This window comes from Mesocricetus auratus, unplaced genomic scaffold (assembly GCF_017639785.1).
Source record: "Mesocricetus auratus isolate SY011 unplaced genomic scaffold, BCM_Maur_2.0 Super-Scaffold_100015, whole genome shotgun sequence".
Classification (NCBI taxonomy): domain Eukaryota; kingdom Metazoa; phylum Chordata; class Mammalia; order Rodentia; family Cricetidae; genus Mesocricetus; species Mesocricetus auratus.
This window is the reverse complement of record NW_024429198.1, coordinates 21,937,679-21,953,873: the sequence shown is the minus strand read 5'-3', so window position 1 is coordinate 21,953,873 and position 16,195 is coordinate 21,937,679. Positions and strand designations below refer to the sequence as shown.

Sequence of the window (16,195 nt, the reverse complement as noted above, 5' to 3'; positions counted from 1 at the left end):
AACCAAAGAGCCTCTCATGCTTTGTATTGCCCTCTGGGAAGATTCTTGCTGAGGGTTGATGTCCCTCTTTTCCCTTGCCCTCTAATAACCATTTTACCAAAGATTTTGTCCATGGAAGCATCTGAAGGCAAGGTGCAGTTGAAGATGGAGAACTGCCTCTTCAGTCGCTGTGGTATGTCATTGCGTCCACCCCCAGGATGGATCATGGCTGCCAAGAACTGGATGTCTACAATGCTAGTAAACTCTCCAGGTTTCTCAAGGTTATAGAATCCATTTTGTTCCATCAGCTGTCGGACAATCTCATTAGTGACCTAAGATAAACAATGTTTAGAATTAAAATTCCATTCCTTGGACTAAGGAAAGGCTCAGTGAATACAGTGCTTGGTGGTGAAGAATAAGGTCTTAAGTTCAAATTCCCCAGCACCCACGTAAAAGCCATCTATGGTTGGGCACACCAATGACCTCAGAGCTGGGGTTGGGAATAGAGACAAGCAAACCCCAGGGGTTCAGTGGCCAACCAGCAAAATGGTGAGGCCCAGGCTTAGACAGACCTATCTCAAAACTGGAAAGTGGTAGAGAAAGCCACCTGATAACAACCTCTGGACTCACAAGCACTGTTGTAGAAGAGTCCATCCACATATACACCATATAAACAGAGGGAGGGGAGGAAATACAGACAAACAGACATGTTCCTAGTATTGGAGAGTCTATTGGAACTCAGAAATTGCATGCAGAAGAAATATTTTTAAAATTAGTCCTTGATGAACAAATCAGTCACAAAAATAAAAATATATGGTAGATTGAATATACCTGATCACCCCATTCATTGATTACTGGCATATTCAAATCATCAATAAAGACAGCCATCTTCTTCCCCGCTGGAGGACCATATGTCGTGCCCATACGTTTATCCACATAGCTCTCTATTGTCCTCTGTTAAATAAGAACACCAACAGGAATACCTGTGAAGTCTCCCCTAAGATATGATCAACTACTGTAAACAAACAACAAACAAAACTAGAACCTTTCAAATGACATTAGTTACTTATCCATACAAGGCCAAAATGTCCTCCTCAATATTGGCAAGCTAATTAGTACCTAAATTATTTTGCATAATATATACAACCTTCATTTATCATCTAGTGAAGTTCTAATCAATGTAAATTCTGAATAGATGATGATCTTCCATTCATTTATGAGGATTTATTTCCATTTCCTTGAGCCTAGACCAATGACTCCTGACCTCGGTTCTGTAAAAGCTTTGTCAGTGGGGCTTGCTACACAGACTGCCTTTAACTGCCTTTAAGCTGCTTCAATGCCAGTTGGTCCAGTTGCTCCATGTGATCCAGATGCCCTGCTGTGGGGCAGTTGCAGTCTTTCTCAAAACAGCACAGAGAGCAAAGCCCACTGTCTCCTCCCACTTCTGCACTCCTTGACGGTAGGAGAGGAGGCCATACTGGGATGTACTCATCTAAGGCAATGGGAGGAACACTGAGCCTCTGAAAAGGAAGCTTTGAAGGAGGGGAGAGAGTGGGCGACAAAGATCTTGAACTCATTTTTTTATTTATTCTTTGAGACTTGTGCAGCATATTTTATCATATTCTTTCCTAACCCCCAACTCCCTCCAGATTCCACTGCCTACACACCCAAGTTCATGTTCTTTCTCTGTCTTAAAAACAACCTCAGACTCCTGGCAGTGGTCACGTATTTCCATGGAAGTCCACCATGGCTTATAAATAAAGCATCAAAATGCACTTCTTACTTGGTTTTGAGTGACTGGGTCCTTGACTTTTATCTTAGACCTCTCAGGGAGACAAACTATAGCAATAATCATTTGTGCTTTTCAGTCTTAGCTTCTTTTGTATTGCTGTTGATTATTACCAATTGCTCTTAAGTTAAAATGAATGCATTGACCAAGTAACTGGTATTTAGCATACAAGAACAAACAAGAAATACAAATTTTCTCCAACTCTATAAGCTCAGGTTTCTAAAGTCCTCAAGTTGTTGCTACAACTGTAGGATATATTCATTCATGATTTTAAATCATGTTAGAAGCTGTATACAACAGGGTGAGTCAAAGAACACAGAAATAAAAATAAATTGTCCTATCCAAAAATATGTTTTCTTATATAAAGAGTAAACCAGTTAAAATTATTTTCATAACCAATATATAACTATAAAATGCACTCAAATATAAGGAAACAGCTATATATTTGCCTCCAGAAGCCTTCAAAGTAATTGCAAACTGTAAGCTTCCATCATCGTTTTAATAAGCAACAGGGAAAGATGTGAAAATGTTTTCATCATTTTCAATAGAAATACATGTAAATATACCACAACTCATTCAATTATAAAACAAATCTCCCATGAAATTATATAATAGAAAAGAGAATTACATATTCCCCTGACATAAAATGCACACTGTAAAATGTACTACGTTAAATTTAGCTCTGCTTTTCAATGAATTTAAGGGCATAAGCCAATTAATAACCTCCCAACAACCCCCCATGGCAAAACAGAACCTCCCAGACATCCCATGTCTATTAATGAGCACTCTTTGCCATGTGAAGATTTTGTGTCTTCTGGGACCTTCTAAGAGCTAAAAATCCATAGGTGGGATAATTAGAATAATGCAGAGTAAGACCAACATACCTGCATTTTCTCCCTCATCATTATGACCTATTTTTTTGATGGCAGGAAATGACAAATGTATCATAAAAATTGTCATGCTGACAAAAACAGAAAGTAGAAACAGAACAGTTTGTGAATAGGGAGCTATGCTGTTAAATTTCTAAGATTTCTTCCCACCATACAATTTTCTAATGTATTTCCAAGTCAGAAGAATCTGATAGTAAACTGGCATTAATAACTAACTGTGGAGGAAGCCCTATTGGTTAAATTCTGGTTGTGTGAGCATGAGGATCTGAGTATGGAGGCGTACACTTGTAATCTCAGTATCAGAGGGAGGAACGGGCAGGTGCCTGGAGATTTCTGGAGAGCCACCCTTTCTTATTTGGTAGACTACAAACCTGTGAGACATTCCCTGAGGAGCAACAGCAAAGGTTGACTTCTAAACTCCATATAGAGACCACATATATGCACATACGACTTCACAAACATGCACCTGCACACACACACACACACACACACACACACACACACACACACAAAACACAAGTAAATAAATAACTGCACTTCCCTACTGGGGTACCTCAAGCATCATGAAAATCAACAAAGATAGACATAAACTCCAAGTAGCTGTATTCTATTGTTACCATCTGTTTCCCACTCTAGAATAAAATAGGCATCTTACCTATATTACTCCTCACTGTATCATTAGTATCTTGAAAATTACATGAGACCAGCAGAACTACCAGAGGCCTGAGGAATGCCCACGGCAGATCCCAGCCCCACAGGATTCAGCCCGCCCAGAGACTGCCAGCTTCCAAGTCCCATTTTCCACCCACAGGACAGGCGAGGTAAGCATGGGACTGCCTTCAGCCTGCCTTCCTGTGCCCTGAGCAGAACCACCGGAGACCTGGGGACTGCAAGGCAGATCCCATCCCAGGCTTATTCAGCCCATCCAGAGACTGCCAGCACCATAGACCCTTTCTCCACCCATGAGGCTAGATAGGACTGGGCCTGTTTACAGTCCTCTTTCAAGCCATCTGCTCACAACGAGCCAAAGCAAGGATACTGCACACTGCAGCTCCCATCCCAGCAGGAGCCAGACCGGCCAGAGAATGCCAGCAACCAAGTTGCATTCTCCACCCACAGGATAGCCAAGGGTCCAGCCTACACAGAGAGTGCCAAGGCCCTGATACTAGGACAGCCTCCATCCACACAAAAAGAAAGCCACCGGGGTATTGGACCTGCTCCCACCCACTGGAAAGGAACCATGGTCACATACCACAGGAAGAAATGATGGGAAGGAGACAATACAAAAACATACCCAGCAACAGAAAAACCAATATGACACCACCAGAGATTAGAGACTCTACACCCACAAGACCTGAACAGCCCATTGCAGATGAAGCAGATGAGAAAGACCTTAAAAACAACTTCATGAAAATGATAGAGGCCCTCGGAGAGGATATGAGAAAAATCCCTTAAAGAAATGCAAGAAAAAACAAACCAAAAAAATCCAACAAATGCAAGAAAAGACAACCCAAAATATCCAACAAATGCAAGAAAGAGAGAAAAAGACAAAGCAAAAATGCAAGAAACAATTCAAACAGTGCAAGGATTGAAAGCTGAAATAGAGGCAATAAAAAAAACACATTCTGAAGGAATGCTGGAAATAGAAAAGCTGGGCAAATGGTCAGGTACTACAGATGCAAGCATAACCAACAGAATACAAGAGATGGAAGAGAGAATCCCAGGTGTTGAAGATACACTGGGAGAAATAGATTCATCGACCAAAGAAATTCTTAAGTCCCAAAAATTCCTAACACAAAATATCCAGGAAATATGGGACACCATGAAAAGACCAAACCTAAGAATTATAGGTATAGAAGAAGGTGAAGAAAACCACCTCAAAGGGGCAGAAAATATATTCAAATAAACATAAAAGAAAACATTTCCAACCTAAAGAAAAACATGCCAATGAAAGTACAAGGAGCCTGCAGAACACAAAATAGAGTGGACCACAAAAGGAATTCCCTTGCCACATAATAGTAAAAACCCCAACCATCCAGATTAAAGAAGAGTATTAAGAGCAGCAAAGGAAAAAGCCCAAGTAACATACAAACTGTCAGAATCACACCTCCATGGAAACTCTGAAAGCAAGAAGGTCCTGGATACATAGATATTTTACCAACATTAAGAGACTACATATGCCAGCCCAGACTGCTATACCCAGCAAAGCTTTCAATCACTATACATGGAGAAAACAAGATATTCCATGACAAAACAAGATCTAAACACTATGTATCCACTAACCCAGCCCGACCAGCCCTACAAAAAGTTCTAGAAGGAAAACTCCAACCCAAGGAAGTTAACTACAACCAGAAAAACATAGGCAATAGATAATCCCACCTCACCAATAGACAAAAGAAAAAAGAGGTGAAAATCCACATATAATTCCACCACTATCAACCATTGTAAAACAAACAAGAAAGAGCAATCAATGGTCATTAATATCCCTCAATATTAATGGTCATAACTTGCCCATAAAAGACTAAGGCTAACAGAATGGATTCAAAGAGAGAACCCATGCTTCAGCTGCATACAAGAAACACACCTCAGCCTCATAGACAGACATTACCTCAGAGTTAAGGGTTAGGAAATGATTTTCTAATCAAATGGACCCAAGAAACAAGCAGGGGTAGCAATCCTAATATCTAACTAATTAGAATTTAAAATAAGATCAGTCAAAAGAGATGAAGGAGGTCATTTCATGCTCATCACAGGAGAAAATCACCAAGATAAAGTTTCAATTTTGAACATCTATGTCCCAGTTACAAAGGCACCTACATTCATAAAAGAAACATTACTAAAACTCAAATCACATATAAAGCCCCACACACTTCAACACCCCACTCTCACCGCTAGACAGAACTACCAGACAGAAACTTAACAAAGAATCAAAAGAACTACTAGAAGATATGACCCAATTGGGATTAACAGATATCTATGGAACATTCCATCTAAATAAAAAAGAATATACCTCCTTCTCAGTGCCACATGGAACCTTCTCAAAAATCGACCACATGCACGACAACATATCAAACCTCAACAGGTACAAAAAAATTGGAATAACTCCATGCACATTATCAGACCACCATGTGTTAAAATTAGAATTCAACAACAACACAAATTGCAGAAACCCTACAAACTCATAGAAATTGAATAATCCACAATTGCACCATTTCTGAGTCAAAGAAAAAATTTACAAAAGAACTTAAAGACTTCCTAGAATTCAATGAGAAGGAAGACACAACATACCCAAACCTATGGGACACTTGGAACGCAGTGTTATGAAGAAAGTTCATGGCACTAAGTGCCCACATGAAAAAACTGGAGACTAGTTGCCCTAGAGAATTAACAGCATAACAGAAAGTTCTAGAACACAAAGAAGCAAACTCAACCAGGAGGAGTAGATGCCAGGAAGTAGTCAAATTGAGGGCTGAAATCAATAAAGTAGAAACTAAGAAAACAATACAAAGAATCAATGTAACAAAGAGTTGCTTCTTTGAAAAAATCAACAAGATAGACAAACCTTTATCCAAACATACCAAATGACAGAGTATGAACATGCAAATTAACAAAATCAGAAATAAAAAGGGGCCCATAACAACAGACATTGAGGAAATACAGAGAACCATCAGGTCATACTTTTAAAAACTGTACTCCACAAAATTTGAAAATCTAAAGTAAATGGACAATTTTCTGGATAGATGTCACTTGTCAAAATTCAATCAAGAACAGATAAGCAATTTAAATAGACCTATAACCCCTATGGAAATAGAAACTGTCATCAAAAGTGTCTCATCCAAAAAAGCCCAGAGCCAGATGGCCTCAGTGTAAAATTCTACCAGAAATTCAAAGAACAGCTTATGCCAATTCTTCTCAAAGTATTTCATGCAATAGAAGCAGAAGGGTCTTTGCCAAACCCTGCCTATGAGGCTTCAATAACCTTCATCCTTAAGCCACACAAAGACACAACTAAGAAAGAGAACTTCAGACCATTATCCTTCATGAATATCGATGCAAAAATGCTCAATAAAATACTGGCAAATCAAATCCAAGAACACATCAGAAAACTCATTCAACATGATCAACTAGGCTTCATTCCAGGGATGCAGTGATAGTACACATACGAAAATCCATCAATGTAATCCACCATATAAACAAGCTGAGAAACAAAAATCACATGATCGTCTCACTAGACTCTGAAAGCCTCTGACAAAATCCAACACCCCTTCATGGTAAAGGTCTTGGAGAGATGAGGGATAACAGGAACACGCCTAAACATAATAAAAGCAATATACAGAATACCAACAGTCAACATCAAACTAAATGGACAGAAACTCAAGGTGATTCTGCTAAAATCAGGAACAAGACAAGGCTGTCCACTCTCTCCATACCTTTTCTATATTGTCCTTGAAATTCTAGCTAGAGAAATACAACAACAAAAGGAGATCAAGGGGATACCAATTGGAAAGGAAGAGGTCAAACTTTCACTATTTGCAGATGATATGATAGTTCACATAAGTGACCCAAAGAACTCTACAAGGGAACTCTTACAGCTGATTAACATCTTCAGCAAAGTGGCAGGATACAAGATCAACTCAAGAAAATCAGTAGCCCTACTATATACAGACAACAAAAGGGCTGAGAAAAAAATCAGAGAAACATCGCCCTTTACAATATCCACAAACAACATAAAATACCTTGAAGTAATGCTAACCAAACAAGTGAAAGACCTGTATCGCAAGAACTTTGAGTCTTTAAAAAAAGAAGTGAAAGAAGACAGCAGAAGATGGAAAGATCTCCCATGCTTTTGGATAGGTAGGATCAACATAGTAAATATGGCAGTCTTACTGAAAGCAATATACAGATTTAACACAATCCCCATTAAAATCACAGAACAATTCTTCACAGACCTTGAAAGAACAATTATCAACTTTATATGGAAAAACAAAAGACCCAGGATAGCCAAAACAACCCTGTTCAACAAGGCAATGTATGGAAGCATCAACATCCCTGACTTCAAGCTGTATTACAGAGCTATAGTCCTGAAAACAGCTTGGTATTGGCACAAAAATAGACAGATAGACCAATTGAATCCAATTGAACGCCCCAACATTAACCCATACACATATGAACACCTGATTTTTGACAAAGAAGCTAAAATTATACAATGGATAAAAGAAAGCATTTTCAACAAATGGAGCTGGCATAACTGGAGGCTGACATATAGAAGACTACAGACAGATCCATGTCTATCACCATGCACAAAACTTAAATCCAAATGGATCAAAGACCTCAACATAAATCCAGCCAAACTGAACCTGTTAACACAGAAAGTGGGAGGTACCCTTTAATGAATTGGTACAAGAGACCTCTTCCAGTAGCACAGACACTAAGATTGACAATTAATAAATGAGACCTCCAGAAACTGAGAAGATTCTGTAAGGCAAAGGACATAGTCAGCAAGACAAAACAGCAACCTAATGATTGGGAAAAGATATTCACTAACCCCACATCTGACAGAGGGCTGATCGCCAAAATTTACAAAGAACTCAAGAAGCAAGGCTCCAAAGCACCAAAAGATCAAAAAAGTAGGGTACATAACTAAATAGAGAATTCTTAACGGAGGAGTCTAAAATGGCTGAGAGACACTTAAGAAAGTGCTCAACATCCCTAGCCATCCGGGAAATACAAATCAAAACATCAGATACCATCTCATTCATATCAGAATGACTAAAATCAAAAACACCAATGACAATTTATGCTGGAGAGGATGTGGTGAAAAGGGAACACTCATACACTGCTAGTGGGAATGCCAACTTGTACAGCCACTTTGGAAATCAGTATGGAGATACCTCAGAAAAATGGGAATAAACCTACCACAAGACCCAGCAACTGCACTCTTAGGCATATATCCAAAAGATGCCCCTTCATACAACAAGGATATCTGTTCCACTATGTTCATAGCAGCATTATTTGTAATAGCCAGAACTTGGAAGCAACCTAGATGTCCCTCAACCGTAGAGTGGATAGAGAAAATGTGGTACATTTACACAATAGAGTACTATTCAGCAGAAGAAAACAATGGAATCCTGAAATTTGCAGGCAAATGGATGATGGCCCTAGAAGAAACCATCCTGAGCGAGGTAACCCAGTCGCAAAAAGAGAAACATGGCATGTACTCTCATATATGGATTTTAGACATAGATCTGGGGATTGCCAGCCTACAATCCCATGGCCTGAGAGTCTGGGAAACAGAACCTTCATTCAGTGGCTGATGGAAGCAGAGGCAGACTCCACGGCTAAGCACTGAGTTGAACTCAAGAAATCCAGTGACAGAGAGGGAGGACTGATGACCAAAGGGATTAAGACTGGGCTGGTTTAATCCCCAGAAACAGCTGACCTGACAAAGGTTAGCTCTTGAATCCCAGACTGATGCCTGGGAATCCAGCATGGGACTGATCAAGACCCCATGAATGTGGGTGTCAGTGAGGAGGCCTAGGTAATCTATTGAGCCTTGGGTAGTAGATCAGTATTTATCCCGGGTATACAAATGGACTTTGGACTCCCATCCAATAATGAGAGAGGCACTCTCACCCTGAACTCTTGGGGGAGGGTCTAGGCCCTGCCCTGGATGAAATGACAGACTATGGACACCCCCATGGAGGACCTCACCCTCCCTGGGGAAATGAGGGGATATTGGGGGGGTTGGTGGGAGGGCAAGGGAAGAGGGGAGGGAAACAGAGAGGGACCTGGAATTACATGTGAAGCAACCTTGTTTCTAATTTAAATTTAAATTTAAATTTAAAAATAAAAAATATATATGCATATATATATACAAAATAAAAAACCAATAGTTTTATAATTAAAAAAAGAAAGAAAGAAAGTGCTCAACATCCTTAGCCATCCGGGAAATGCAAATCAAAACATGAGATACCATCTTACTCCTGACAGAATGGCTAAAATCAAAAACTCCAATGACAGTTTGTGCGGGAGAGGATGTGAAGAAAGGTGAACATTCCTTCACTGCTGGTGGGAGTGCCAACTCATACAGCCACTTTGGAAATCAGGAAGGAGATTCCTTAGGAAAATGGGAATCAGTCTACCACAAGAACCAGCAATTCTACTCTTAGGCGTATACACAAAAGATGCACATTCATACAGCAAGGACATCTGTTCCATTCTGCTCATAGCAGCATTGTTTGTAATAGCCAGCACATGGAAGCATCCTAGATGCCCCTCAAATGAAGAGTAGATAAAGACAATGTGGTACATTTACACAATGGAGTACAATTCAGAAAACAATGGAATCTTGAAATTTGCAGGCAAATTGATGGCACTAGAAGAAACCATACTGAGTGAGGTAACCCAGTCACAAAAAGACAAACATGGTATATACTCACTCATATATTGCCAGCATGCAATCCCACTGCCAAAGAGTCTGGGAAACAGAACCTTCATCTAGCAACTGATGGAAGCAGAGGCAGACACCCACAGCTAAACACTAAACTGAACTCCTGGAATCCAGTGACAGAAAGGGAGAACTGTTGGGCAAAGTAGTTAAGACTGGGCTGGTTTAAACCACAGAAAGAGTTGACCTGAACAAGGAGGAGCTCTTGGACCCCAGACTGATGGTTGTGTGGAAAGCATGGGACTGACCCAGACCCCCTGAATATGGGTGTCAGTGAGGAGGCCTAGGTGATCTATGGGGCCTTGGGTAGTATTTATCCCTGGCATACAAATAGACTTAAGGTGCCTATCTTACGATGAGAGATGCACTCTCACCCTGGACTCTAGGAGGAGGGTCTAGGCAGAAATAACAGACTCTGGAGATCCTCTATGGAAGTCTTCACTCTCCCTGAGGGACCTGGTAGGGGGCGGGGGAGGAGGGGAGGGAGAGGGAGCTGGGATTGACATGTGAAACAAGCTTGTTTCTAACTTAAGCTAAAAAGAGGAAAAGAAATTACATGAGACCATGTCCATTTGATACATTAGTAAGGAAATATAAGAGTTCCAGAATCATGTTTGATATCCCCTTATATTCTCCAATGACATCCATTCAACTTATCTTATCCAACCACAATGTGAATGAATCCATGAATTCTATTTCACTTCCACTTATGCATCTTGGTCCAGGCCCACCTCCCTATTGAATAGTTACTGCAACTGTCTGTCAGGTATCTCTTAATGAAGTCAGTAATCTTTTCCATCTTGATCTCTGCTCTATGTTCTGAATAGCCTCACTGAAGTAAAACCCTGCCCACTACTCCAAGGGATTCCCATGAGTGACCTACAAGGAGCTTCAAGATGCTAGCTTCTTACCCTAGAAATCTTCTTCTGTCTGCGAACCAGTACTCAGATAACAATAAAACTTGCACTATGAAGTGGTGTTCATCCTATAGGCTAGTTTATAGTGGTCATGATGGGACTCTTGTTCATATACTCCTAGAGATACGACCCAAAGTACAAAACATTTCCCAGGATGTGCACTAGCCAACCAGCCTTGTGAAAAAATTCTTAGATGAATGGTCTTCCATAAATGTCACCGTCTTCAACCCAGCTATTGTTAAAAAGCTCAAGTCTCTAGTGAAGACTGGATGCTTCCTTGCGAATAAAAACAACAACTTTGCTCTGAAATTGGAGGTTATGGTCACCACGGTTTCACCTTTTAACATATAGGCCCTGAACAAAATTCTGATTCCATTGTCTATCTATACTTCACAGACATAGGAAACCAACATTACTTCCGGGCACCAAAATGAGTTTTAAATACTTAAAAACTAGGTGGTTACAAAAGAAAGTAGGCTTAGGATTGGAGTGAGGAAATGTCTCACCCTTCCATATATAAGAGACCTAAAGCTCAGCGCAGTTCAGTTTTCTGAATAAACGTCTCAGTAGATAATTTAGTGTTCATAGTTCCAAATATTATTAATACAGATGATAACACCTCTCATACGAAACGCAAAAAGTCAGTCCTTCCATTCCATTCATTTGTGTAAGTTTTCCTAAAGTAATCACACCTTCATCCTGTGACTGACAGTCCTTACATTAATTATATCATAAGCAGTATTTATTGCATTACCTAAACTTGGAATTACAGATGTGTCTGTTTCTCTAGCCAGTAAAGGAGTAGACTCTAATGCTGGAAGGGCTTTGTTTGATCAAAAGATTGTTCACTGACAGTTCTTGGACTCGTCATTAATGCACACAGTTGTCCCCATAAATGGGACATGGCGTAAACCTGCATAATTTGCAAGGTTTTATGTAACAGCTCTCACTGGATTTAGAATCATAAAAAAGAAGGTTAAATTTTGCTTCTCTTGCATATCAGTTTTGTGACTTCACCAGTCTCTTAGTGTTTCTGAGCCACATCCCAGATTCAGTATATACACATACTGCAGATTATTAAATGTGATATATGAAAAGGGAATTATAAGTTTAAAGTCATTATAAAACTATACAGACATTTTATTATTTCAATGTAAATGGCATTCAAGCAGGTAAGTCATTCCTTTAAAATATCATGTACAATTAAGCTGAAATATAAATCTACTTACTTTGTTTGCAGCTATGTGTGATATGTATCTAAAAATTGAGAGGATTTGCTCTGTATTTAAAAATCTACAGCCTAAATAATAGAATCTTCCCACTCCATTGTAAGTTATTGGAAACAGTCTTACATTAGCAAAGTTTAAAAGACCAGCCAAGGATACTACACAGTGAGACCCTATCTCAAAAAAAGGAAGGAAGGAAGGGAGGGAGGAAGGAAGGAAGGAAGGAAGGAAGGAAGGAAGGAAGGAAGGAAGGAAGAAAGGAAGGAAGGAAGGGAGGGAGGGAGGGAGGGAGGGAGGAAGGCAGATGATAGACAAACAGATAGATGTACATACAGTGTTCCATGGGGTATTTAAAACTTAAAATCTGTCACTACAATTGACATGGAAGTATAAAATGCATAACTAAAAGCTAAGAATAAAAGCAGCACAATATTGATAATTCAGTTGTGAGTTAAGGTGGATAAACAAAGTCCACGGTTTGTAAACAGGAGAGAGCAGTGAAAACACAGCAAGGTAATGGGACCTGGCCTCTAGTTAACACTCTGCCACCAACCAAAGAACAATTAGGACAAATAGTGAAACATGAGTTCTTAACAGTGTTTAAGCATGTTAGGAGTCTCTTCTGGAAACTAGCGCCATGTTGTTTTGAGAGGCCAAAGTAGACAGCAAGAAACAAAGATCTGTCTGCAGAGGCTTGAAGGACCCAGCTCCACACTCACCAAAACAACCCACGCTTTCCTGTTTTACAAATCAAGGTTTGGTAAGCATGGCCTATACAGTTTTTTCTGATGCCAGAAACAATGTAAGATGTGTTTCCAGACTTCATGATTCTCACTTTTAAATGTTAAAATTCATGGATATAAGATGGTTACAAGGGTGGTGGTGGGACATGCCTTCAGGCCCAGCACTTGGGAGGCAGAGGCTGGTGGATCTCTGCGAATTCAAAGCCACCCTGGCCTACAAAGTGAGTTCCAGGACAGTCAGGGCTGTTACACAAAGAAACCATGTCTCAAAATACTAAAAATTTTTTTAAAAAGGTAGTTGCTATATTCAAAAGACATTAAGATAATTTTTGAAACAGATCAAACTTTTTAGAATTTCTCTTAGTTTTAATTTTCTTCTTTTCAAATTTTTGGATTATTTAAATCACAAAAATATGAATCGATAATTTTAAAAATAGAAAAAAATAACACTAGGCTTGGAAAAAACTGGTCATTTATCTTCTAAAAAATAATAAATTCTCTTGGCCAAAATGAAATTTGAGCTGGGTATAAATTTTTTTATCCACACTGGACACTTTGCATAGCCTTAAGAGACATGATTAATTATTAAAAAAAGACAGTGGCTATAAATCTGAATGTCCCAAGCACAGAGGAAACTCCCACTGATACAAGATGCTGAAACAGCCAGGATCATCGTAAAGGAGCCTGGCAGTAACAGCAGTCTCAGTTCGACTGTGCAGTACCACTGAGGAAGACAGGAGGTGGGCAATAGCTACTTTCTCATCTACAATTTCAATTTGCTTGGGATCCATATAAGTGGAAGACTGAGAGACAAATGTCGTCTGCTCCACTGGCTCTGTTTAGTAAGATTAACTGGAAATTATAGTGAAAACTTAGTTACAGGAGTTTGGCTAATTGAAAGCTTTCTCGGACTAATGAGTCTAGATTGATGGACAATGTTGGTGGTCAGCAGTCAAGCAGCCCTGGGCAGAAAGCAGAACAGGCAGTGCTGTGGCATTTCTGGGCAGGAGAAGAAGCAGTGATGTAATGAAATAACAAGAAACAGGAGGAGGTTTCCTGTCCTTGAACATTGAGAACATAGCATCCCTGTGGATGCCTGCAAGACACCTGCATCCATCTCTAACAGTGACGCCCCAGTCATACTAAAAGCCAAAGATGGACTGAATTCTCAAGAACACTGATAATTACCCTAGGTGATAAAAAGAAAAATCACACTTAGGTTTCCTTAAATGTTCATTCTCAAATAAGACTATAATTATAACCTTTAAAGAGCACTGTGCTTCTAAGGTAAAACTAATGAAAATTTAAACACAATGCAGTACCATAACATCTGTGTATAATAGTAATATATGTGTGGGTATCTATGTGTATGTGTGTGTGCATGCATGTGTGTGTGTGTGTGTGTGTGTGTGTGTACATATAAATGTATAACTATATGTCTATTGCTAGTCCAGGATAATTTAATGTTCTATCCCACACCCACACAAAAATAAAAATTATTAACAATAATAATAATAATACAAAACATCACTGCTGAGTGTCTGCAATTTGGGGTTGACATTTCATCTACACTTCCATGCCAAGACACTGTATAGATGTTATTTATTTGCAGAGGGCTACCCATTATTAGAAATTTCACCTCCAGCACAGGAGTATAATGAAGTTAGCAGTCTTATCCAGAAATCCAATCAATAGTCTTAGTGTATTGGTGCTCTGTTCCCACCAATTAAATTAAGCAATAAGAAGTCGTGAATTATCCATGCCCTCAACAATTTTCATTGAGCTGATATTTTATTTCAATAAGAGAAGAACAGCAAAGTTCATCAGAAGCAAAGCTTTCTGAGCTTGTTTTTCCATAAATATTTGCCTTATAATCACAATTTTTGATGAGCATTTGTTCAAAATGTATTAATGTTCTAAAAAACATTAAAATATTCAAATAATTGGGGTATAGACTGACATTAAGATTTTCTTCCCCCAAATTCCCTCCCCAGACTCCATAGGCTATCAAACAAAAAGCTGAGTGACAGACGCCAGTTACCTCTTTTCAAGTTATTGGTCAGTGGGGTCTCACAAACCACCAAACGCTACAGGCTAACAACACTGATATGGATTACCATCCAGAACTTGATGGAATATCTGATTGCTGGAGACACAGCATATTTGAGTTGCATGACATGAAGAAATCAAGGTAGTATCAGCCTGACATCCTCGTCCCTACTGACTAGCTTTTATGTGTGGGAAGGGGCTGTGCATGCTACTGTAAGAGAAAAGAAATCGATGGTCTTACCTAGGTGTGAATCTTGTAAGTTACAATAATGACTGGCTTGGCAATACACGTTCTGATTGAATTTAAAGCCTGCTTTACAGGACATAATTCATTCCCAGTACCATTAGCTTAACCAAGAGCCCATGGCGGATCAAGTCATAGATCCTAGGTGAGAACCTAACACTAATATTCTGCGAAGTGGACGTAGAATTAAGCTGACTCCTAAATAGCTATCTCTAAACCTATAGATAAATGTATTTCTCAGTGCTTATCAAAGAAGCTTCTTTTGCGGCATATAGTAATTAATGCAAAGATATTTATAATTAATCACAGTTTAATTAATACCACAATTGGTCAATTTAAGAAACTGAGGAGTACTCAACCCTACATGGAGTCTCTCTCTCTGTCTCTGTCTCTCTCTCTCTCTCTGTCTCTTTCTGTTTCTCTCTCACACACACACACACCACACACACACTCACACACACAGAGGGGGGAGCTGAACAAGCAGAAATCACATTGGAAGGGGGGAGAGAGGTAGTGGAGAACTACTGTGAAACTATCTCCAGACACAGCAGGGCCATTACACGGTGACCTCACAGTCTTGTGCACGCACAAGGCTGCACCAGTCAAAAGTCCCAGCATGGATGGGAGAGGCACAAAGCACTACTCCAGATGAAAAGCTATCAGCAACTGCTGCCTGCTGAGGGACAGGATGTGTTAGCCTTCGGGGATAGGCTGTCCATGCTTCTGTGGGCAGCCCTGTGCATATGCTGGTAGCACTAAATGAGTCAGTTGACTTAAAAAAAGCAGGAAACCCAGTAGAGGGAAGAGATGGATGAGTTTGATCCAGGTGCATTACATACATACGTGACATTCTCAAACAAAATTTTAAATATTTATTTTTATTTTATGTGTGCCTGCCTGTGTGCATGTAT

At 39.6% G+C, this 16,195-nt stretch overlaps 1 protein-coding gene across 2 annotated transcripts in view; it reads right to left on the bottom strand.

The window, feature by feature from the left end:
• The window catches only part of Dnah5 (dynein axonemal heavy chain 5), a 278,387-nt gene that overhangs the window by 88,017 nt on the left and 174,175 nt on the right, over positions 1 to 16,195 (bottom strand). For both annotated transcript variants that reach the window (XM_040757681.1, XM_040757680.1), the window contains exons 48-49: positions 811 to 933; positions 98 to 311 (exon numbers count right to left, since the gene is read on the bottom strand). In XM_040757681.1, coding sequence (XP_040613615.1) covers positions 98 to 311; positions 811 to 933 — 337 coding nt within the window. The remainder of the gene's footprint in view (positions 1 to 97; positions 312 to 810; positions 934 to 16,195) is intronic.